Source organism: Salvelinus alpinus, chromosome 27 (assembly GCF_045679555.1).
Source record: "Salvelinus alpinus chromosome 27, SLU_Salpinus.1, whole genome shotgun sequence".
NCBI lineage: Eukaryota > Metazoa > Chordata > Actinopteri > Salmoniformes > Salmonidae > Salvelinus > Salvelinus alpinus.
In genome coordinates this window covers 11,712,861-11,737,809 of record NC_092112.1, presented here as the reverse complement: position 1 = coordinate 11,737,809, position 24,949 = coordinate 11,712,861, and the positions used below count along the sequence as shown (strand labels likewise).

Below are 24,949 nucleotides of genomic sequence, written 5' to 3'. Positions count from 1 at the left end.
AGTAGTGACTACAGCAGTGACTACAGGAGAGCAGTAGTGACTACAGCAGTGACTACAGGAGAGCAGCAGTGATTACATGAGAGCAGTAGTGACTACAGCAGTGACTAAAGGAGAGCAGCAGTGACTACAGGAGAGCAGTAGTGACTACATGAGAGCAGTAGTGACTACAGGAGAGCAGTAGTGACTAAAGGAGAGCAGTAGTGACTACAGCAGTGACTAAAGGAGAGCAGCAGTGACTACAGGAGAGCAGTAGTGACTACATGAGAGCAGTAGTGACTACAGGAGAGCAGTAGTGACTAAAGGAGAGCAGTAGTGACTACAGCAGTGACTAAAGGAGAGCAGCAGTGACTACAGGAGAGCAGTAGTGACTAAAGGAGAGCAGTAGTGACTACAGCAGTGACTAAAGGAGAGCAGCAGTGACTACAGGAGAGCAGTAGTGACTACAGGAGAGCAGCAGTGACTACAGGAGAGCAGCAGTGACTACAGGAGAGCAGTAGTGACTACAGGAGAGCAGCCGTGACTACAGGAGAGCAGTAGTGACTACAGGAGAGCAGTAGTGACTACAGGAGAGCAGCAGTGACTACAGTAGTGACTACAGGAGAGCAGCAGTGACTACAGGAGAGCAGTAGTGACTACAGGAGAGCAGCAGTGACTACAGGAGAGCAGCAGTGACTACAGGAGTGCAGCAGTGACTACAGGAGAGCAGCAGTGACTACAGGAGAGCAGTAGTGACTACAGGAGAGCAGTAGTGACTACAGGAGAGCAGCAGTGACTACAGGAGAGCAGCCGTGACTACAGGAGAGCAGTAGTGACTACAGGAGAGCAGCCGTGACTACAGGAGAGCAGCAGTGACTACAGGAGAGCAGTAGTGACTACAGGAGAGCAGCAGTGACTACAGGAGAGCAGTAGTGACTACAGGAGAGCAGCAGTGACTACAGGAGAGCAGCCGTGACTACAGGAGAGCAGTAGTGACTACAGGAGAGCAGCCGTGACTACAGGAGAGCAGCAGTGACTACAGGAGAGCAGCAGTGACTACAGGAGAGCAGTAGTGACTACAGGAGAGCAGCCGTGACTACAGGAGAGCAGTAGTGACTACAGGAGAGCAGTAGTGACTACAGGAGAGCAGTAGTGACTACATGAGAGCAGTAGTGACTACAGCAGTGATTACAGGAGAGCAGTAGTGACTACAAGAGAGCAGTAGTGACTACATGAGAGCAGTAGTGACTACAGCAGTGATTACAGGAGAGCAGTAGTGACTACAAGAGAGCAGTAGTGACTACAGCAGTGATTACAGGAGAGCAGTAGTGACTACAAGAGAGCAGTAGTGACTACAGCAGTGACTACAGGAGAGCAATAGTGACTACAAGAGAGCAGTAGTGACTACATGAGAGCAGTAGTGACTACAGCAGTGATTACAGGAGAGCAGTAGTGACTACAGGAGAGCAGCAGTGACTACATGAGAGCAGTAGTGACTAAAGGAGAGCAGTAGTGACTACAGCAGTGACTACAGGAGAGCAGTAGTGACTACAGCAGTGACTACAGGAGAGCAGCAGTGACTACAGGAGAGCAGTAGTGACTACAGTAGTGACTACAGTAGTGACTACAAGAGAGCAGCAGTGACTACAGGAGAGCAGTAGTGACTACAGGAGAGCAGCAGTGACTACATGAGAGCAGTAGTGACTACAGGAGAGCAGTAGTGACTACAGGAGAGCAGTAGTGACTACATGAGAGCAGTAGTGACTACAGGAGAGCAGTAGTGACTACATGAGAGCAGTAGTGACTACATGAGTGCAGTAGTGACTAAAGGAGAGCAGTAGTGACTACAGCAGTGACTACAGGAGAGCAGTAGTGACTACAGCAGTGACTACAGGAGAGCAGCAGTGATTACATGAGAGCAGTAGTGACTACAGCAGTGACTAAAGGAGAGCAGCAGTGACTACAGGAGAGCAGTAGTGACTACATGAGAGCAGTAGTGACTACAGGAGAGCAGTAGTGACTAAAGGAGAGCAGTAGTGACTACAGCAGTGACTAAAGGAGAGCAGCAGTGACTACAGGAGAGCAGTAGTGACTACATGAGAGCAGTAGTGACTACAGGAGAGCAGTAGTGACTAAAGGAGAGCAGTAGTGACTACAGCAGTGACTAAAGGAGAGCAGCAGTGACTACAGGAGAGCAGTAGTGACTAAAGGAGAGCAGTAGTGACTACAGCAGTGACTAAAGGAGAGCAGCAGTGACTACAGGAGAGCAGTAGTGACTACAGGAGAGCAGCAGTGACTACAGGAGAGCAGCAGTGACTACAGGAGAGCAGTAGTGACTACAGGAGAGCAGCCGTGACTACAGGAGAGCAGTAGTGACTACAGGAGAGCAGTAGTGACTACAGGAGAGCAGCAGTGACTACAGTAGTGACTACAGGAGAGCAGCAGTGACTACAGGAGAGCAGTAGTGACTACAGGAGAGCAGCAGTGACTACAGGAGAGCAGCAGTGACTACAGGAGTGCAGCAGTGACTACAGGAGAGCAGCAGTGACTACAGGAGAGCAGTAGTGACTACAGGAGAGCAGTAGTGACTACAGGAGAGCAGCAGTGACTACAGGAGAGCAGCCGTGACTACAGGAGAGCAGTAGTGACTACAGGAGAGCAGCCGTGACTACAGGAGAGCAGCAGTGACTACAGGAGAGCAGTAGTGACTACAGGAGAGCAGCAGTGACTACAGGAGAGCAGTAGTGACTACAGGAGAGCAGCAGTGACTACAGGAGAGCAGCCGTGACTACAGGAGAGCAGTAGTGACTACAGGAGAGCAGCCGTGACTACAGGAGAGCAGCAGTGACTACAGGAGAGCAGCAGTGACTACAGGAGAGCAGTAGTGACTACAGGAGAGCAGCCGTGACTACAGGAGAGCAGTAGTGACTACAGGAGAGCAGTAGTGACTACAGGAGAGCAGCAGTGACTACAGTAGTGACTACAGGAGAGCAGCAGTGACTACAGGAGAGCAGTAGTGACTACAGGAGAGCAGCAGTGACTACAGGAGAGCAGCAGTGACTACAGGAGTGCAGCAGTGACTACAGGAGAGCAGCAGTGACTACAGGAGAGCAGTAGTGACTACAGGAGAGCAGCAGTGACTACAGGAGAGCAATAGTGACTACAGAAGAGCAGCCGTGACTACAGGAGAGCAGTAGTGACTACAGGAGAGCAGTAGTGACTACAGCAGTGACTACATGAGTGCAGTAGTGACTACAGCAGTGACTACAGGAGAGCAGCAGTGACTACAGGAGAGCAATAGTGACTACAGGAGAGCAATAGTGACTACAGAAGAGCAGCCGTGACTACAGGAGAGCAGTAGTGACTACATGAGTGCAGTAGTGACTACAGGAGAGCAGCAGTGACTACAGGAGTGCAATAGTGACTACAGGAGAGCAGTAGTGACTACAGGAGAGCAGCAGTGACTACAGGAGAGCAATAGTGACTACAGGAGAGCAGTAGTGACTACAGAAGAGCAGCCGTGACTACAGGAGAGCAGTAGTGACTACAGGAGAGCAGTAGTGACTACAGCAGTGACTACATGAGTGCAGTAGTGACTACAGCAGTGACTACAGGAGAGCAGCAGTGACTACAGGAGAGCAGTAGTGACTACAGGAGAGCAGTAGTGACTACAGGAGAGCAGTAGTGACTACAGGAGAGCAGTAGTGACTACAGGAGAGCAGCAGTGACTACAGGAGAGCAATAGTGACTACAGAAGAGCAGCCGTGACTACAGGAGAGCAGTAGTGACTACAGGAGAGCAGTAGTGACTACAGCAGTGACTACATGAGTGCAGTAGTGACTACAGCAGTGACTACAGGAGAGCAGCAGTGACTACAGGAGAGCAGTAGTGACTACAGGAGAGCAGTAGTGACTACAGGAGAGCAGCAGTGACTACAGGAGAGCAATAGTGACTACAGAAGAGCAGCCGTGACTACAGGAGAGCAGTAGTGACTACAGGAGAGCAGTAGTGACTACAGCAGTGACTACATGAGTGCAGTAGTGACTACAGCAGTGACTACAGGAGAGCAGCAGTGACTACAGGAGAGCAATAGTGACTACAGGAGAGCAATAGTGACTACAGAAGAGCAGCCGTGACTACAGGAGAGCAGTAGTGACTACATGAGTGCAGTAGTGACTACAGGAGAGCAGCAGTGACTACAGGAGTGCAATAGTGACTACAGGAGAGCAGTAGTGACTACAGGAGAGCAGCAGTGACTACAGGAGAGCAATAGTGACTACAGGAGAGCAGTAGTGACTACAGAAGAGCAGCCGTGACTACAGGAGAGCAGTAGTGACTACAGGAGAGCAGTAGTGACTACAGCAGTGACTACATGAGTGCAGTAGTGACTACAGCAGTGACTACAGGAGAGCAGCAGTGACTACAGGAGAGCAGTAGTGACTACAGGAGAGCAGTAGTGACTACAGGAGAGCAGTAGTGACTACAGAAGTCAGGAGGTACATTGACTTGTTGCTTCATTTCAATAGCAGACAGACAAAACACATACAGCTCATAGAGATGTGTTCCGTGCTCAAAAACAGTGTTGACACTATTGAGACGCATAGACTTGTTATTTATCACATTAGATTAGACCACTAGTTCTATGAGCCGATCCCAGTAAAGCGATTCCTGATGGTAAACAGTTTTCCCTTCACGGACACGGCTCCTGTGCGCTCAGCCTGATCGGACCTTTTGCTCCCGAAATCTGTCGCAGACAGTAAAAAGCAATCCCATGCATAGGCTACTCAAATGATAGCCCATCATCACTTGGTACTCCGTGTGTTTTTTTACTGTGAAAATAATCCCACATTATAAATACTGAATATACATTATCCTAATGTTGGCTATTGATGAGAGAGCGCACAAAAGAAGCGCTGGTTAGTTGACGTGAATTCCAAGTAATAAAACGGACCTGAACAATGGAAGTAGCCTATATCTATATCTGTTAACAAACACTTATCCCGGTGTTCTTAGGCTATTAATGTAGCCGAATATCTAACAACTTTTGTAAAAGAAGTCCATACACAATTGACTTGTCCACGCAGCGTAAAACGGAGTGCAGAACATTGTTTCATGCGCATATAAATATATTTTCTTAAAAGCGTTCTCACGACTACATGCTTTATGCTCCGAATCCATTCGTGTAGAGACTAATACATACAAACAAAACGACACATTTTGTCCTAACTTATAATTGTTTCAATACACGTTATGATATGTTTACAAACATCATATAAAATCCGCTATTGCATTATTCCACTCAATTTGTTGTGCATTTCTCCTGTATTGAATGCAACCTTTGCATCCAAGCAAATGCGGTTTTTTTTTCGGGGAAAGGAATATAGCATTTTAAAGATTACTTACGATTTGAGAGGATTCTGAATGACAGTCGCCATTTTGCTGCGAAACTGTAACCCAATACTCTAAATCTCGGAGCTGTTTGGGACCCCTATGAAGAAAACAACCAATAAGGTTCTAGGCGCCCCGCTCCTTAACCAATACAATGATAGTATCCAGATATCGGGCGTGGCTTATGAGAAAACTGTCAAAAGCGTTTCATAAAGACGATAAGCTTGATACAGTAGCTAGAGTACAACTTCATATTAATCTGTGATGTTGCACACATATGCACATCGTCACCGTTCACTAGCAAGTATAAATCCATTGCGTAGTGTGGGTATATAACCCGGTGTATGAAAGAGATATTCCAAGGAGTGGCTCCATTTCCGAGCAGGGAAAATAAAAACATGGTCAGTTGTCCCTACTGTGTTCCTTTGTGCCTGTCGCAAACCGACCATCTTTTATTTTCTCAACATATTAAAGACTCTTCTTCCTTCAGTGGCATTTAAGCAAAAAACAAATAGAATGGTATTAGAAGAATGATATGATCCTATGCAGTAGTGCAGTAAAATACAATAACATGGGGCAGATTTTGGTTTGATTCATATTATAGAAGCATTAATCAAACACGAAGGTTTGTTTACACAAGAAATTCATTACAAAGCAATGCTCTATCCATAACCTAAACCAATCACAACTTCTTTATCACTACAGACGACAGTCATCTCTGATACAATGTTACAATGTTTCATTCATGAGAAATATGATTAAAGTTACATTTCGTTAGAGGAAACGATAGTGATTGATAGCACAAGCAGCCAATAGTGAAGCCGCAAAGAGGGCCACTATTGTGAGCGATAACCCAATGAGGGTTAGGGGCGGGTGTTAAATTGGTCACGTGGGTGCAACGTTGTAGCAGGTAAAGTGAACTTTGTGTCAAGCTCCTATGTTCAATAATATATTTGATCAACGTCGTGTCCTCTAATTACTACACGAATAACCCCATTTCATTTTAAATATGATAATGATTCAAATTGTCTACGTACCACGTGTCTGTATTTAAGGGGATTTTGTTAGCAAGCGAAATGGATAGCCGAATTAGCTAACTTGCTAGCTAGCTACAAAGTACACAACACAGAAGCAAGCGAGTGACAAACTTCGTGTTGATGTTTACTGTCCGTCATTTGTGTCCATAGCAGTAGCAGGGATGAAGAAAGGGAATTGGCGTGACAGAGGCAGGGACCGAAGGCGACTCGGTTACCGCTCTGACTGGCAAAGGGACAACGCAAGGCACAGAACACAGGAACAAAGGTAGGATGGTGACAACGTCTCTCACGACCACAGGTTAGTTGGCACAAATTATGTGTAAACGACCTTATTTACAGTTCGTTTACTTGATCTATCAAATGCTGATGCCATTCATCTTAATTCAGTGTATGTTATATGATCTGAATGACATGTATTCCTAAACTCTTGTTATAATCCTGCCAGTGTGTTGTTTTACCTGTGTAATGGTGGTATTGGGCTCCAGAGTGGTGCAGCGGTCTAAGGCACTGCATCTCTGTGCTAGAGGCGTCACTACAGACCCTGGTTCGATTCCAGGCTGTATCACATCCGGCCGTGATTGGGAGTACCATAGGGCGGCGCACAATTGTCCCAGCGTCGCCCGGGTTAGGGTTTTGGCCTCTGTTTCTAGGCCGTCGTTGTAAATAATAATTAGTTCTTAACTGACTTGCCTAGTTAAATAAAGGTTAAAAAAACAAACTCCTCTCTGGTCCCCAGGTATGGCAGTAGTGAAGCAGGCCCCTCCTACAGAGACAGGACCCCAGAGAGTAGGCCTATTTCTAATAGTGCAGCCTCTTCCTCCTCCTCCTCCTCCTCCTCCTCTGCTGCTCCAGGTCAGTTACACACAGACACCTTTCTTACATGGCTGTAGAATGACTACTTATAAATCAGTGCAGTCCCAAGTGTGTCACTGCACACACACCCCACTGCACGTACAAGGACAATACAGACTCCACGTCTTTACCGTCCACGTGCACCTTGTCCTGTCCTTCCATCTCCAGAGCTGCCGGGATTCTACTTTGACGCTGAGAAGAACCGTTACTTCCGGCTGCTGCCGGGCCATAACAACTGTAACCCTCTGACCAGAGGGCTGCTGCAGGAGAGAGAGCAGGAGAAACACAGGGCCAGGATGATCACAGAGGACGAGAGGCCCAGGAAGGTACTACTACAGACTGGGGAACGTTGGATTCAGGGGCTTTTTGGTACCCTGTTGAATTAAAAAAATGTTTTGTCATTTGTATCTTGTCGTGGATAGATGACGTCTCTCCTTCCCTAATTGAAAACGACAGCAGCTCTGAAGGGCTTTTCTAGTGTGTTTTGTTTGTCCCTCCAGAAAGCACCAAGAACAGGCCTGAACTCAGCTCTGCTGCTGCAGAAAAGACACCTGGGTCTGCTGCCTGGGAACTCTTACAGTAGGTACGGTATCAAAAGGACACGCATACACACACGTACATACGTACGTTATTGTGTCCCTTATGATTGTGTGTGCCCAGGCTGATCCACGAGATGAAGGTGAGTGGGATGAGACGTCACAGACTGGAGGTCCAGAGCTCTGACAGCAGCAGTCCCAACACAGACAACTTTAGACTCATAGTGGTGAGTTACGCACGCACACACACACACACACACACACACACACACACTTTCTCTCTCTCGTGCACTTTCTATTGACTTTTAAGAAAAATGTTGGCAATGATAGGAAGAAGTTTACACCAGTCTAATTGTCCTCTTCTTTTCTCTCTTCCTCCTCTCTCTCTTCCTCCTCTCTCTCTTCCTCCTCTCTCTCCTCCGCTCATTACCTCCTCTCCTCCGCTCATTACCTCCTCTCCTCCCCTCATTTCCTCCTCTCCTCCTCCTCCCCTCATTTCTTCCTCTCTTCCTCCTCCTCTCTCTCATCCCCTCCTCTCCTCCTCCTCTCTCCTCTCTCTCCCTCTTCCCCACACTTCCTCTCCTCTTCTCTCTCAGGGTGACTCTGCATGTGAGCGAGTGTTCACGGTTAACGACGTGTCTCACGGAGGCTGCAAGTACGGCATCATGAACTTCAGAGGCTGCAGCAGGGGATCCCTGTCTGTCGAGATGTGTGACAACCTCTACTTTACAAATAGAAAGGTGGGAAGGAGAGAGAGGGCTGAGGATAACCTCTACCAACAGAAAGGTGACAGAGGGAGGGACGGAGGGAAGGGTTAGGAGCTGGGGAGAGAGGACTGGGAATGAAGGCTAGTTTTGGATTTGGCCATTAGATTCATGCTGGATGGTAGGAATATCTACCCAGGCATCTTGAACACCTATATGCTAACCTATGTTGTCTGTTACACCTATTCAGTACCTGTGTTATATACATGTTGTCTGTTACACCTGTTCAGTACCTGTGTTATATACATGTCTGTTACACCTGTTCAGTACCTGTGTTATATACATGTTGTCTGTTACACCTGTTCAGTACCTGTGTTATATACATGTTGTCTGTTACACCTGTTCAGTACCTGTGTTATATACATGTTGTCTGTTACACCTGTTCAGTACCTGTGTTATATACATGTTGTCTGTTACACCTATTCAGTACCTGTGTTATATACATGTTGTCTGTTACACCTGTTCAGTACCTGTGTTATATACATGTTGTCTGTTACACCTGTTCAGTACCAGTGTTATATACATGTTGTCTGTTACACCTATTCAGTACCAGTGTTATATACATGTTGTCTGTTACACCTATTCAGTACCTGTGTTATATACATGTTGTCTGTTACACCTATTCAGTACCTGTGTTATATACATGTTGTCTGTTACACCTGTTCAGTACCTGTGTTATATACATGTTGTCTGTTACACCTGTTCAGTACCTGTGTTATATACATGTTGTCTGTTACACCTGTTCAGTACCTGTGTTATATACATGTTGTCTGTTACACCTGTTCAGTACCTGTGTTATATACATGTTGTCTGTTACACCTATTCAGTACCTGTGTTATATACATGTTGTCTGTTACACCTGTTCAGTACCAGTGTTATATACATGTTGTCTGTTACACCTGTTCAGTACCAGTGTTATATACATGTTGTCTGTTACACCTGTTCAGTACCTGTGTTCTATACATGTTGTCTGTGTTTCAGGTGAACTCCATCTGCTGGGCCTCCGTCACCCACTCTGACTCACACGTCCTGTATCCTTCTGACACAGCAGACTGGGATGCTACTCAATGTGGTTTATGACCCTGCGTCCTTAGCGGAGTTGCCAACAACCCGGATGCTTCCGGTTTTACCAGGATACGGCTAAATAAACCTTCCTTCTCCGCTGAAAGCCAGATGTGGGAACTCCGCTCAGGCGTTTCTTTTAGGCCTGCTATGTTAGGTTCATGACCCTGTCTAGTCACACTAGTTTGTCCCGACGGGGTCAAAGGTCCCCTCGGCATGTTCAGACCGTTGTCAGTAGCTGTACTTAGAGAGGTGTTGAGCTAGTGTTTTCTTGACTCCAGTGTTCAGCCTGTGTCTGGTGGGCATGGCAGAGACTCCTGGCTGTGTCAGTTTACTACCAGCCTCGCTCTTCAGCAACTCCAACCCAGGTAACCCCTTTTCCATGTGCTTCTCTCAGAACACACTTTTCTTTTCATGACATTTTACTGTAGACTATAATGTTCGTATATTTCATGCTGAGCACATTCATAATTTCACTCTCCTTCTTTCCTCTCTCTCATTCTCTCCTCACCTCCTCCTCTCATTCTCTCTCTCCTCTCCTTCTTTTCTGTCCTCCTCTCTCTCCTCCTCTCTCTCTCTCTCTCTCTCTCCTCCTCCTCTCCAGACCAGCCGGGGATGCTGTGTAGTTTTAAGATCTCTACAGCCTGGTCCTGTGCCTGGTGTCTCAACCCTCAGGCCGACAAAACATTTAGCACTGGTTAGTTGGATGCCTTCCGTCATCTTTACCAATTGATGAGCATTTTACACTCTACAATGTTAGTGATACTGTAGCAAGCGATGCCTTTCAGTTCACCATTTTATACAATGTTCCTACATGAAACATCTCACTGAAACTTGCCTGTTCATTAATAATAACAGATCATTTAATGACAATAACATTATGTTCTTTTTACTGTTCCTTTTATACACACACATATATATATATACAACACTCGTTGCAGGTTAGATTCTGGTAGCCAGCCTGTCTTTTCTCTTAATAACACTGCCCTGGTGGCCATTTTGAAAAGCACCATTTGAGTGACCGTTTCCCTGCCTGTCTCCTGTGGCCGTTTCCCTGCCTGTCTCCTGTGGCCGTTTCCCTGCCTGTCTCCTGTGGCCGTTTCCCTGTCTGTCTCCTGTGGCCGTTTCCCTGTCTGTCTCCTGTGGCCGTTTCCCTGCCTGTCTCCTGTGGCCGTTTCCCTGCCTGTCTCCTGTGGCCGTTTCCCTGCCTGTCTCCTGTGGCCGTTTCCCTGCCTGTCTCCTGTGGTCTTTGTGTTCGTCTGTTGCCAGGTCTGTCTCGCAGGGTGATAGTGACGGACGCAGTGACGGGCAGGAGACAGACGTATGGCATCGGCAGTGATGTGTTGGCACAGCAGTTTGCCCTCAGGGTGAGTTAGTGGTGCCATGCCATTCACTTAGACTCATTGTCACAAAGTGTAACCAACACTGGTGAGAGGCTGATATTTCTGAAGTGTGTCTGTGTGAGAGATGAACAGATGGAGGGGCGCTTCTCAAACTTCTTTATTATTGACCTTCAGAGTTTAACAGCCCATTCCCCTGTCCCTCCCCCATTCCCCTGTCCCTCCCTCATTCCCCTGTCCCTCCCTCATTCCCCTGTCCCTCCCTCATTCCCCTGTCCCTCCCTCATTCCCCTGTCCCTCCCTCATTCCCCTGTCCCTCCCTCATTCCCCTGTCCCTCCCTCATTCCCCTGTCCCTCCCTCATTCCCCTGTCCCTCCCCCATTCCCCTGTCCCTCCCTCATTCCCCTGTCCCTCCCTCATTCCCCTGTCCCTCCCTCATTCCCCTGTCCCTCCCTCATTCCCCTGTCCCTCCCTCATTCCCCTGTCCCTCCCCCATTCCCCTGTCCCTCCCTCATTCCCCTGTCCCTCCCTCATTCCCCTGTCCCTCCCTCATTCCCCTGTCCCTCCCTCATTCCCCTGTCCCTCCCCCATTCCCCTGTCCCTCCCTCATTCCCCTGTCCCTCCCTCATTCCCCTGTCCCTCCCCATTCCCCTGTCCCTCCCTCATTCCCCTGTCCCTCCCCATTCCCCTGTCCCTCCCTCATTCCCCTGTCCCTCCCTCATTCCCCTGTCCCTCCCTCATTCCCCTGTCCCTCCCTCATTCCCCTGTCCCTCCCTCATTCCCCTGTCCCTCCCTCATTCCCCTGTCCCTCCCTCATTCCCCTGTCCCTCCCTCATTCCCCTGTCCCTCCCTCATTCCCCTGTCCCTCCCTCATTCCCCTGTCCCTCCCTCATTCCCCTGTCCCTCCCTCATTCCCCTGTCCCTCCCTCATTCCCCTGTCCCTCTCTCATTCCCCTGTCCCTCTCTCATTCCCCTGTCCCTCCCTCATTCCCCTGTCCCTCCCTCATTCCCCTGTCCCTCCCTCATTCCCCTGTCCCTCCCTCATTCCCCTGTCCCTCCCTCATTCCCCTGTCCCTCCCTCATTCCCCTGTCCCTCCTTCATTCCCCTGTCCCTCCCTCATTCCCCTGTCCCTCCCTCATTCCCCTGTCCCTCCCTCATTCCCCTGTCCCTCCCCCATTCCCCTGTCCCTCCCTCATTCCCCTGTCCCTCCCTCCCTCATTCCCCTGTCCCTCCCTCATTCCCCTGTCCCTCCCTCCCTCATTCCCCTGTCCCTCCCTCCCTCATTCCCCTGTCCCTCCCTCCCTCATTCCCCTGTCCCTCCCTCCCTCATTCCCCTGTCCCTCCCTCCCTCATTCCCCTGTCCCTCCCTCCCTCATTCCCCTGTCCCTCCCTCCCTCATTCCCCTGTCCCTCCCTCCCTCATTCCCCTGTCCCTCCCTCCCTCATTCCCCTGTCCCTCCCTCCCTCATTCCCCTGTCCCTCCCTCCCTCATTCCCCTGTCCCTCCCTCCCTCATTCCCCTGTCCCTCCCTCCCTCATTCCCCTGTCCGTCCCTCCCTCATTCCCCTGTCCGTCCCTCCCTCATTCCCCTGTCTGTCCCTCCCCCATTCCCCTGTCCCTCCCCCATTCCCCTGTCCCTCCCTCATTCCCCTGTCCCTCCCTCATTCCCCTGTCCCTCCCTCATTCCCCTGTCCCTCCCTCATTCCCCTGTCCCTCTCTCATTCCCCTCTCCCTCTCTCATTCCCCTCTCCCTCTCTCATTCCCCTCTCCCTCCCTCTCATTCCCCTCTCCCTCCCTCTCATTCCCCTCTCCCTCCCTCTCATTCCATTCCCCTCTCCTTCCCTCTCATTCCATTCCCCTCTCCTTCCCTCTCATTCCATTCCCCTCTCCTTCCCTCTCATTCCATTCCCCTCTCCCTCCCTCTCATTCCCCTCTCCCCCTCTCATTCCCCTCTCTCATTCCCCTAATTTTTCTCTCCCTCTCTCATTCCCTCATTCCCCTCTCTCATTCCCCTCTCCCTCCATCCAGGCTCCGGTCCTGTTTAATGGCTGTAGGTCAGGAGAGATCTTCAGTATCGACCTGCGTCAGAAAGGCAGACGGGACCACAGCTGGAAGGCCTGCAGGTTCTACCAGGACTCTGCTATCACCTCCGTACGAATACTACAGGATGAGAACTACCTACTGGCCGCGGACATGATTGGAGAGGTGGGACAGACACACACACACACGTGTGGTAAAGTTAGCCTTTTCCAACTCTGTTTTACCTGTGTGTTGATATGTCTCACTGCAGATCAAGCTGTGGGATGTACGAGTAACAAAACCAGTGCAGAAGTACGAGGGTCATCATAACCAACACGCCTACTTACCCCTCCACGTCAACGAACCTGAGGGACTGCTGATGGCTGGTAGGTTATAGGACCTTACTGATGGCTGGTAGGTTACAGGACCTTACTGCTGATGGCTGGTAGGTTACAGGGCCTTACTGATGCCTGGTAGGTTACAGGGCCTTACTGATGATGGCTGGTAGGTTACAGGACCTTACTGATGATGGCTGGTAGGTTACAGGGCCTTACTGATGATGGCTGGTAGGTTACAGGGCCTTACTGATGATGGCTGGTAGGTTACAGGACCTTACCGATGATGGCTGGTAGGTTACAGGCCTTACTGATGATGGCTGGTAGGTTACAGGACCTTACTGCTGATGGCTGGTAGGTTACAGGACCTTACTGATGATGGCTGGTAGGTTACAGGCCTTACTGCTGATGGCTGGTAGGTTACAGGCCTTACTGCTGATGGCTGGTAGGTTACAGGGCCTTACTGATGATGGCTGGTAGGTTACAGGCCTTACTGATGGCTGGTAGGTTACAGACCTTACTGATGATGGCTGGTAGGTTACAGGGCCTTACTGATGATGGCTGGTAGGTTACAGGGCCTTACTGATGATGGCTGGTAGGTTACAGGGCCTTACTGATGATGGCTTAAAGGTTACAGGGCCTTACTACTGATGGCTGGTAGGTTACAGGACCTTACTGCTGGCTGGTAGGTTACAGGACCTGACTGCTGGTAGGTTACAGGACCTGACTGCTGGTAGGTTACAGGACCTTACTGCTGGTAGGTTACAGGACCTTACTGCTGGTAGGTTACAGGGCCTTACTGCTGGTAGGTTACAGGGCCTTACTGCTGATGGCTGGTAGGTTACAGGGCCTTACTGATGGCTGGTAGGTTACAGGACCTTACTGATGATGGCTGGTAGGTTACAGGGCCTTACTGATGATGGCTGGTAGGTTACAGGGCCTTACTGATGGCTGGTAGGTTACAGGACCTTACTGATGATGGCTGGTAGGTTACAGGGCCTTACTGATGATGGCTGGTAGGTTACAGGGCCTTACTGATGATGGCTGGTAGGTTACAGGGCCTTACTGATGATGGCTGGTAGGTTACAGGGCCTTACTGATGATGGCTGGTAGGTTACAGGGCCTTACTGATGATGGCTGGTAGGTTACAGGACCTTACTGCTGGCTGGTAGGTTACAGGACCTGACTGCTGGTAGGTTACAGGACCTTACTGCTGGTAGGTTACAGGACCTTACTGCTGGTAGGTTACAGGACCTTACTGCTGGTAGGTTACAGGGCCTTACTGCTGGTAGGTTACAGGGCCTTACTGCTGATGGCTGGTAGGTTACAGGGCCTTACTGATGGCTGGTAGGTTACAGGACCTTACTGATGATGGCTGGTAGGTTACAGGGCCTTACTGATGATGGCTGGTAGGTTACAGGGCCTTACTGATGGCTGGTAGGTTACAGGACCTTACTGATGATGGCTGGTAGGTTACAGGGCCTTACTGATGATGGCTGGTAGGTTACAGGGCCTTACTGATGATGGCTGGTAGGTTACAGGGCCTTACTGATGATGGCTGGTAGGTTACAGGGCCTTACTGATGATGGCTGGTAGGTTACAGGGCCTTACTGATGATGGCTGGTAGGTTACAGGGCCTTACTGATGATGGCTGGTAGGTTACAGGGCCTTACTGATGATGGCTGGTAGGTTACAGGGCCTTACTGATGATGGCTGGTAGGTTACAGGGCCTTACTGATGATGGCTGGTAGGTTACAGGGCCTTACTGATGATGGCTGGTAGGTTACAGGGCCTTACTGATGATGGCTGGTAGGTTACAGGGCCTTACTGATGATGGCTGGTAGGTTACAGGGCCTTACTGCTGATGGCTGGTAGGTTACAGGGCCTTACTGCTGGTAGGTTACAGGACCTTACTGCTGGTAGGTTACAGGGCCTTACTGATGATGGCTGGTAGGTTACAGGGCCTTACTGATGATGGCTGGTAGGTTACAGGACCTTACTGCTGATGGCTGGTAGGTTACAGGGCCTTACTGATGATGGCTGGTAGGTTACAGGACCTTACTGCTGATGGCTGGTAGGTTACAGGGCCTTACTGATGATGGCTGGTAGGTTACAGGACCTTACTGCTGGTAGGTTACAGGACCTTACTGCTGGTAGGTTACAGGACCTTACTGCTGGTAGGTTACAGGGCCTTACTGATGATGGGTGGTAGGTTACAGGACCTTACTGATGATGGGTGGTAGGTTACAGGACCTTACTGATGGCTGGTAGGTTACAGGACCTTACTGATGGCTGGTAGGTTACAGGACCTTACTGATGGCTGGTAGGTTACAGGACCTTACTGATGGCTGGTAGGTTACAGGACCTTACTGATGGCTGGTAGGTTACAGGACCTTACTGGTGGCTGGTAGGTTACAGGACCTTACTGATGGCTGGTAGGTTACAGGACCTTACTGATGATGGCTGGTAGGTTACAGGACCTTACTGATGGCTGGTAGGTTACAGGACCTTACTGATGGCTGGTAGGTTACAGGACCTTACTGCTGATGGCTGGTAGGTTACAGGACCTTACTGATGATGGCTGGTAGGTTACAGGACCTTACTGATGATGGCTGGTAGGTTACAGGACCTTACTGATGTTTGCTTGTAGGTTACAGGACCTTACTGATGATGGCTGGTAGGTTACAGGACCTTACTGATGATGGCTGGTAGGTTACAGGACCTTACTGATGATGGCTGGTAGGTTACAGGACCTTACTGATGATGGCTGGTAGGTTACAGGACCTTACTGATGATGGCTGGTAGGTTACAGGACCTTACTACTGATGGCTGGTAGGTTACAGGACCTTACTACTGATGGCTGGTAGGTTACAGGACCTTACTACTGATGGCTGGTAGGTTACAGGACCTTACTACTGATGGCTGGTAGGTTACAGGACCTTACTACTGATGGCTTGTAGGTTACAGGACCTTACTACTGATGGCTGGTAGGTTACAGGACCTTACTACTGATGGCTGGTAGGTTACAGGACCTTACTGATGGCTGGTAGGTTACAGGACCTTACTACTGATGGCTGGTAGGCTACAGGACCTTACTACTGATGGCTGGTAGGCTACAGGGCCTTACTGATGATGGCTGGTAGGTTACAGGACCTTACTGATGGCTGGTAGGTTACAGGACCTTACTGATGGCTGGTAGGTTACAGGACCTTACTGCTGATGGCTGGTAGGTTACAGGGCCTCACTGCTGATGGCTGGTAGGTTACAGGGCTTAACTTCTCTTCAAGAGTGATGCAAATTCAGGTTACTACTTTTTGATTACTTCAACTTAGTAATTACTCCAAGGAAGGGAATGCACTAACTTTAAGTCTCTCTGGATGCTTGTAGACAAAGATACTCAACTGACTCGGATGACAGATGATTGGTTAAAAGAAATGGATAATAAGATGAGTTATATTTCAGTGCAGCCTGTGATGTTATTGATCCTAAATTGTCATTGAAGAAACTCACTTGCTATGGCTTTACATCACCTGGTTGGAGAGAGTTATTTATCCAATGGAAGCATCTCTAACATCAGGATATGTACAGTGCGGTGTCCCTCAGGGCAGTTACCTTGGACCGATACTCTTCTCTATTTTTACAAATGATTTGCCACTGGTCTTACACAAAAGGTACAATGACTATGTATGCATATGATTCAACACTTTTACATGTCAGCACCTCAAAGCCAGTGAGCTCAATGCCATTCTAAATAAGGAGTTAGTCATTATCAGAATGGCTGATTCATAATAAACTGGTCTTAAAATACATCTACAACTAAAATCATTGTATTTGTTTTAAAACAGAGCAGCACATCTGCCCTTCACTCTACATACATGACTAACATCTACAACATTACAAGCCAGTCTTTCCTGGTTTGACGGTTGATGAGAGACGAACTGCTTCTCTCAAGAGGTTTTATGAGGAATATTACTGTGATGATAAATTCCAGATTTCAGCTCAGACACCCATACATACCCAACAAGACATGCCACCAGGGGTCTCTTCACAAGTCTCCCAAGTCCAAAACGAATTCACGGCAACGCACAGTATTGTAAAGAGCCATGATCGCATGGAACTCCTATTAAACAACATCTCATGGAACAGCAGCGACTGTCAGGGGACACACGGTCTTGTGTTGTTGTATTTTAAAATGTGTGTGACTGTCCTGGTCTATCAGTGTTTTGTTACTTGTCTTTTTTTAATATATTTATTTGTGGACCCCAGGAAGAGTGGCTGATGCTTCTGCAAAAGCTAATGAGGATCCAAATAAACATTTAAGAAAAGTGCCTGCTAAATTACTGAAATGTACATGTCAAATGAAATGAGAAAAGAATGATAAGTATCTTTTCATTTGTCTTCTCCAGTGGGTCAGGACTGCTACACCCGTCTGTGGTCTCTGGCGGACGGCCAGCTCCTGAGGACCATCCCATCTCCCCACCCTGCTGGGAAGGACATGATCCCCAGCGTGGTCTTCTCCTCCCAGCTAGGAGGCAGCAGAGGCCTGCCTGGTCTCCTCATGGCTGTCAGGCACGATCTGTACTACTTCCCTTATAACAGTGACTACCAGGAGGGAGGAGGGGTAGTAGCAGAGGCAGCCTGCTAGGGGAGGGCTTGACTGAGGCAGCCTGCTAGGGGAGGGCTTGACTGAGGCAGCCTGCTAGGGGAGGGCTTGACTGAGGCAGCCTGCTAGGGGAGGGCTTGACTGAGGCAGCCTGCTAGGGGAGGGCTTGACTGAGGCAGCCTGCTAGGGGAGGGCTTGACTGAGGCAGCCTGCTAGGGGAGGGCTTGACTGAGGCAGCCTGCTAGGGGAGGGCTTGACTGAGGCAGCCTGCTAGGGGAGGGCTTGACTGAGGCAGCCTGCTAGGGGAGGGCTTGGCCGAGGCAGCCTGCTAGGGGAGGGCTTGACTGAGGCAGCCTGCTAGGGGAGGGCCTGGCTGAGGCAGCCTGCTAGGGGAGGGCCTGGCTGAGGCAGCCTGCTAGGGGAGGGCTTGACTGAGGCAGCCTGCTAGGGGAGGGCCTGGCTGAGGCAGCCTGCTAGGGGAGGGCCTGACTGAGGCAGCCTGCTAGGGGAGGGCCTGACTGAGGCAGCCTGCTAGGGGAGGGCTTGACTGAGGCAGCCTGCTAGAGGAGGGCTTGACTGAGGCAGCCTGCTAGGGGAGGGCTTGACTGAGGCAGCCTGCTAGGGGAGGGCTTGACTGAGGCAGCCTGCTAGGGGAGGGCTTGACTGAGGCAGCCTGCTAGGGGAGGGCTTGACTGAGGCAGCCTGCTAGGGGAGGGCTTGACTGAGGCAGCCTGCTAGGGGAGGGCTTGACTGAGGCAGCCTGCTAGGGGAGGGCTTGGCTGAGGCAGCCTGCTAGGGGAGGGCTTGACTGAGGCAGCCTGCTAGGGGAGGGCCTGGCTGAGGCAGCCTGCTAGGGGAGGGCCTGGCTGAGGCAGCCTGCTAGGGGAGGGCTTGACTGAGGCAGCCTGCTAGGGGAGGGCTTGACCGAGGCAGCCTGCTAGGGGAGGGCTTGGCCGAGGCAGCCTGCTAGGGGAGGGCTTGACCGAGGCAGCCTGCTAGGGGAGGGCTTGACCGAGGCAGCCTGCTAGGGGAGGGCTTGGCCGAGGCAGCCTGCTAGGGGAGGGCTTGACTGAGGCAGCCTGCTAGGGGAGGACTGAGGCAGCCTGCTAGGGGAGGGCTTGACTGGACCTTGGTTAAAAGGGGTAGTAGTCAGGGGCTCACTACTCTTCTGTTCCTGTTGACCACCAGTCTGAAAGAACTGGAAGAGAAGAAGGAAAATGGACAAAGAACCTTTCTTTGCAAAGTAACTGGAATGAAGGAGATTCTTACTGCCTAAAGTTATCAGCCTGGAGATTCAAGACTTCAAGTGGAGAGTTGGGTCTGACCGTAGAGCTGCGGAGTGGAGAGTTGGGTCTGACCGTAGAGCTGCGGAGTGGAGAGTTGGGTCTGACCGTAGAGCTGCGTCTGACCGTAGAGCTGCTAAGTGGAGAGCTGGGTCTGACCGTAGAGCTGCGGAGTGGAGAGCTGGGTCTGACCGTAGAGCTGCGGAGTGGAGAGCTGGGTCTGACCGTAGAGCTGCGGAGTGGAGAGTTGGGTCTGACCGTAGACGGACTGCTGGAACATGGATCCAGGACTATTTGCTGTCTACTATATTTGTCTACCAGTGAACCCTGAATTATGTCCACAGAAACTGCAATTCATCAACTGGCCAGTGAGTTTATTATTGAAGTTTTTTTTTTGTTGTCTTTATAATAACGGTAATTATTAATCCGAAACAGATTTCAATAATGATGTAAAGTTTATACGATTCAAAACAATGCATTTTATCCATGGTGATTGAATGGGCGTCTTGGAATTATTAAAAAAAACAAAAAAATAGCATTGTCAACAGACCTCCCACATAACCAATCTGCTTTTTTTTATGATAACACACACACTTTGAGGTTCAGCTTGTTCTATAACCACACCCTGAGGTTGTCAAGTTTTATTACGTAAGCACACATGGTACATTAAAACAGACAAATGGTTCTGATCTTCAGTCTATCTAAAGCAGTGTTCTTCTGTATGAGATGAATCATGATACCTGTTCTAGAACTTTACAGCTGATTCTATGATTCCATGGTTCCATGGTTACTCTGCACCTACCCTGTACTTTTCAGCCTGGGACCTAAATCTGTTTTGCCAACTCCTATTGTACATATAAGAGTTGTCAAAACAGCACAAACAGATCTGGGACCAGGCTAGATCATTTCAGCTAATCTTATTAAGCACAGCTAGCTACCACAGTCTCAGGTGGTGTAATGGTTTATATGTGATACTATGAAGTGAATGTTTCAGGGTCCAGCCCCAAAGAGTGTTGATATCCTTTCACACTAGCTATTCTACACTCTGTGAGCCATTTACTATTTGAAGGCAACTCCTATCATAGAATTAGAATGGTTCAAATTCTAATCATTCTATGGTTCCCACTCAGCAATCTATTCTAGTCAGTCTGTCACTCAATAGCCCTGTTTACACCTGGTTTTAACTTGCGTCCTTTGTCCTGATTTTTGTCTACATTCTGATTGTGCCCACATTTTCAGACTGGTGTAGACAATCAAAAAATACATTGTGATCAGATCATCCTGCCCACCTCTGGAGGTAGTCAGACACCTTACAAGTGTAGACAGACCTGGACAGAGACACCATTTTAAATCTTCATTCTGCCCTTTAAAATCACTGACAGGTGGCACAATTGACTGATTACATCAATATGTGTCTTACAATATATAAATATTATTTTTGAAAGAATAGCTGTGAAATAATTTTCATAAAGGAAGGGACCAGGAAGTTTGGTCACAATGCAGACACATTGGATGAATAACAGACACATTTCTGGAAATGTGGGCAAAATCAGAATGTAGTCAAGATCCATGTTAGCACCAGGTAGAAATGGGGCTTGAGATAGCATTGTTATGCAAAACAAATAACTTTTACCCCACTATAGTAAACTTCCCATATTATTATACAGTACCAGTCAAAAGTTTGGACACACCTACTCATTCCAGGGGTTTTCATAATTTTTTTCTATTTTCTACATTGTAGAATAATAGTGAAGACATCAAAACTATGGAATCATGTGTTAAAAAAGTGTTAAATCAAAATATATTTGAGATTCTTCATTCACCATTTGCCTTGACAGCTTTGCACTCTCTTGGCATTCTCTCAACCAGCTTCACCTGGAATGCTTGATTTGTTGAACACTTTTTTGGTTACTACATGATTCCATATGTGTTATTTCATAGTTTTGATGTCTTCACTATTATTCTACAATGTAGAAAATAGTAGAAAATAAAGAAAAACCCTTGAATGAGTAGGTGTGTCAACTTTTGACTGGTACTGTATATAAAATAAATACAGTCGATTAGGAATTAATGCTATTCTATTATTGTCTGTCCGTGCCGTTTAAAAGTACATATACAACCACCCAGCGTCCAAGATTATTATACAGGTTGGTAGTTATTTAGGCCAATCATCTTAAAACGTGGAATGAACTTCTTCTTTAAGCCAAGGAACGTATCTCTCTCTCTCTCGTCAAAGGATAAAGTGACGTCCCAAGGCTTTAGGACGGATGACATCACAATGAATAACAAGAACTCCCTGGCCTGAGCCACAGAGAGACGGGAGTTCCACAGCTTTAGGTGGAACCCGGGTCGTGTTCATTAGGGCACACCGTAGCAAAAAGGTTTAGAAGCGGGAAAACAAAAATCGACTTATTGGGCAAGTACAGATAGTCCCCCTCTGTTTTGGAGCATTTTCTTCCATTTCGAGCCTAATGAACACAACCCTTGACTGTTTCTCTTGTTGCGTCCCAAATGGCGCCCTAGTCCATATATAGTGCCCTACTTTTGAATAGGGTGCCAATGTGTTCCCTATCTCCTAGAGGTCCCCTGGTTTCTGGTGGCAGGTGTTGCAGACACGCACCGGGTGGTCCCAACCCCTAGAGGGCACCGCTCTTCGTTCAGGGGAGCAGTCGTCACACACGCCCTGGCCGCAGGCCCTGCAGTGGTGGATGGAGAGACGCGGAGCGGAGAAGTCTCTCTGACACTCACAGCAGCACAGGATATCCTGGTCTGGAACCCAGTAGGCTGGACGAGCTGCATCCTTCATCAGACCTGGAGAGAGAGGAGAGGAGAGGAGAGGACACGCAGACACACAGTTATACACAGACAGGCACACACACACTTTAGTTTTGGAGGACATGGCTATGTCAAAGTGACCCATCACAGTTTTCCCTCTTAAGCCTCTATTAAAGCTACAATATGTCATTTTTTGGGCGACCCGACCAAATTCACATAGAAACGCATGTTATAGATCCGTCATTCTCATTGAAAGCAAGCTGCAGATCTACTCAATTTCTATGCTTCCCGGTCTTAAGTTCAGTTTTTTTGCGTCTTTTACTTTTGTAAACCAGCTTCAAAACAGGTGAAAATATGAAATTTTTGGTTTAATGAAAATATATTTTTAGATGGTACAATGACTGCATGTTATGTCACATACACTGAACTCAGACAAACATTTAGAATTTAAGCACCCAGGAGAAGGCGGAGTGATTTCTGCATATTGCACCTTTAAATCTTATCTCTTATTGACCTTACAGTTAATTACGTACACCACCCCGTTCACGAAAATTATTTGCTCCTACAGACAGTGAGTCACGTGACCGCGGCCTGCTATACAGTGAGTCACGTGACCGCGGCCTGCTATACAGGGAGTCACGTGACCGCGGCCTGCTATACAGGGAGTCACGTGACCGCGGCCTGCTATACAGTGAGTCACGTGTCCGCGGTCCGCTATACAGTGAGTCACGTGTCCGCGGCCCGCTATACAGTGAGTCACGTGTCCGCAGCCTGCTATACAGTGAGTCACGTGACCGCGGCCTGCTATACAGTGAGTCACGTGTCCGCTATACAGTGAGTCACGTGACTGCGGCCTGCTATACAGTGAGTCACGTGACCGCGGCCTGCTATACAGGGAGTCACGTGACCGCAGCCTGCTATACAGGGAGTCACGTGACCGCAGCCCGCTATACAGGGAGTCACGTGACCGCGGCCCGCTATACAGGGAGTCACGTGGTCAATATTCAGAACACTTTTTCCACATTTTGTTACGTTACAGCCTTATTCTAAAATGGATCAAATATATTTTTTCCCCTCATCAATCTACCCACAATACCCCATAATGACAAAGTAACAACAGGTTTTTTAGAAAAAATTGCAAATACCTTATTTACATAAGAATTCAGACACTTTGCTATGAGACTTGAAATTGAGCTCAGGTGCATCCTGTTTCTATCGATCATCCTTGAGATGTTTCTACAACTTGATTGGAGTCCACCTGTGGTAAATTCAATTGATTGGACATGATTTGGAAAGGCACACACATGTCTATATAAGGTCCCACAGTTGACAGTGCATGTCAGAGCAGAAACCAAGCCATGAGGTCGAAGGAATTGTCCATAGAGCTCAGAGACAGGATTGTGTCGAGGCACAGATCTGGGGAAGGGTATCAAAACATTTCTGCAGCATTGCAGGTCCCCAAGAACACAGTGGCCTCCATCAATCTTAAATATAAGACGTTTGGAACCAGACTCTTCCTAGAACTGGCCGCCTGGAAAAACTGAGCAATCGGGAGAAGGGCCTTGATCAGACAGGTGACCAAGAAACCGATGGTCACTCTGACAGAGCTCCAGTGTCCTCTGTGGAGATGGGAGAACCTTCTCTGCAGATCCCACCAATCAGCCTTTATGGTAGAGTAGGCAGACGGAAGCTACTCCTCAGTAAAAGGCACATGACTGTCCGCTTGGAGTTTGCCAAAGGGCACCTAAAGACTCTCAGACCATGATAAACAATATTCTCTAGTCTGATGAAACAAAGATTGAACTGAATGCCAAGCGTCACATCTGGATGAAACCTGGCAACATCCCTACGGTGAAGCATGGTGGTGGCAGCATCATGCTGTGGGGATGTTTTTCAGCAGCAGGGACTGGGAGACTAGTCAGGATCGAGGGAAAGATGAAAGTAGCAAGTACAGAGTGCTCAGGACATCAGACTGGGGTGAAGGTTCACCTTCCAACAGGACAACGACCCTAAGCACACAGCCAAGGCAACGCTGGAGTGGCTTTAGGACAAGTCTCTGAATGTCCTTGAGTGGCCCAGGCAGAGCCTGTATTTGAACCCGATCAAACATCTTTGGAGAGACCTGAAAATAGCTGTGCAGCGACGCTCCCCATCCAACCTGACAGAGCTTGAGAGGATCTGCAGAGAAAAATGGGAGAAACTCTCCAAATACAGGTGTGCCAAACTTGTAGCATCATACCCAAGAAGACTCGAGGATGTAATTGCTGCCAAAGGTGCTTCAACAAAGTACTGAGTAAAGGGTCTGAATACTTATGTAAATGTGATATTTCATTATTTATTTTTAAAACCTGTTTTCACTGTCATCATTTGGTATTGTGTGTAGAAGGATGGGGGGGAAACAATTTAATACATTTTAGAATAAGGCTGTAACGTAACAAAATGTTGAAAAAGTCAAGTGGTTTGAATACTTTCAAATGCACTGTATGTAGTGGTGACCACAGAGTAGTCTAGACTACAGTACTCACCTAGAGGGATGTATGTATTGGTGACCACAGTGTAGTCTAGACTACAGTACTCACCCAGAGGGATGTATGTGTTGGTGACCACAGAGTAGTCTAGACTACAGTACTCACCCAGAGGGATGTATGTGTTGGTGACCACAGAGTAGTCTAGACTACAGTACTCACCCAGAGGGATGTATGTGTTGGTGACCACAGAGTAGTCTAGACTACAGTACTCACCTAGAGGGATGTATGTATTGGTGACCACAGTGTAGTCTAGACTACAGTACTCACCCAGAGGGATGTATGTGTTGGTGACCACAGAGTAGTCTAGACTACAGTACTCACCCAGAGGGATGTATGTGTTGGTGACCACAGAGTAGTCTAGACTACAGTACTCACCCAGATGGATGTATGTGTTGGTGACCACAGAGTAGTCTAGACTACAGTACTCACCCAGAGGGATGTATGTGTTGGTG

At 48.5% G+C, this 24,949-nt stretch overlaps 3 protein-coding genes across 4 annotated transcripts in view; 1 reads left to right on the top strand and 2 right to left on the bottom strand.

Annotated features, from left to right (window-relative positions):
* LOC139555966 (zinc finger protein DPF3) overlaps positions 1–5,506 on the bottom strand; it is a 60,965-nt gene extending 55,459 nt beyond the window's left edge. For both annotated transcript variants that reach the window (XM_071369388.1, XM_071369389.1), the window contains exon 1: positions 5,380–5,506. In XM_071369388.1, the coding sequence (XP_071225489.1) occupies positions 5,380–5,411 (32 nt within the window). In that variant the 5' untranslated portion in view covers positions 5,412–5,506. The remainder of the gene's footprint in view (positions 1–5,379) is intronic.
* A 708-nt stretch (positions 5,507–6,214) lies between these two features.
* Positions 6,215–19,894, top strand: wdr21 (WD repeat domain 21). Its single transcript, XM_071369385.1, has 14 exons — positions 6,215–6,274; positions 6,552–6,666; positions 7,138–7,253; positions 7,422–7,579; positions 7,754–7,836; positions 7,914–8,016; positions 8,386–8,529; positions 9,535–9,584; positions 9,904–9,983; positions 10,220–10,312; positions 10,885–10,982; positions 12,983–13,159; positions 13,245–13,359; positions 17,715–19,894. The coding sequence occupies exons 2-14, from the start codon at positions 6,563–6,565 to the stop codon at positions 17,951–17,953; spliced, it is 1,560 nt and encodes a 519-aa protein (XP_071225486.1). The 5' UTR covers positions 6,215–6,274; positions 6,552–6,562; the 3' UTR covers positions 17,954–19,894.
* LOC139555963 (zinc finger FYVE domain-containing protein 1-like) overlaps positions 19,821–24,949 on the bottom strand; it is a 27,299-nt gene continuing 22,170 nt past the window's right edge. The window contains exon 12 of the mRNA XM_071369384.1: positions 19,821–22,005. Within this exon, the coding sequence (XP_071225485.1) occupies positions 21,770–22,005 (236 nt within the window). The 3' untranslated portion in view covers positions 19,821–21,769. The remainder of the gene's footprint in view (positions 22,006–24,949) is intronic.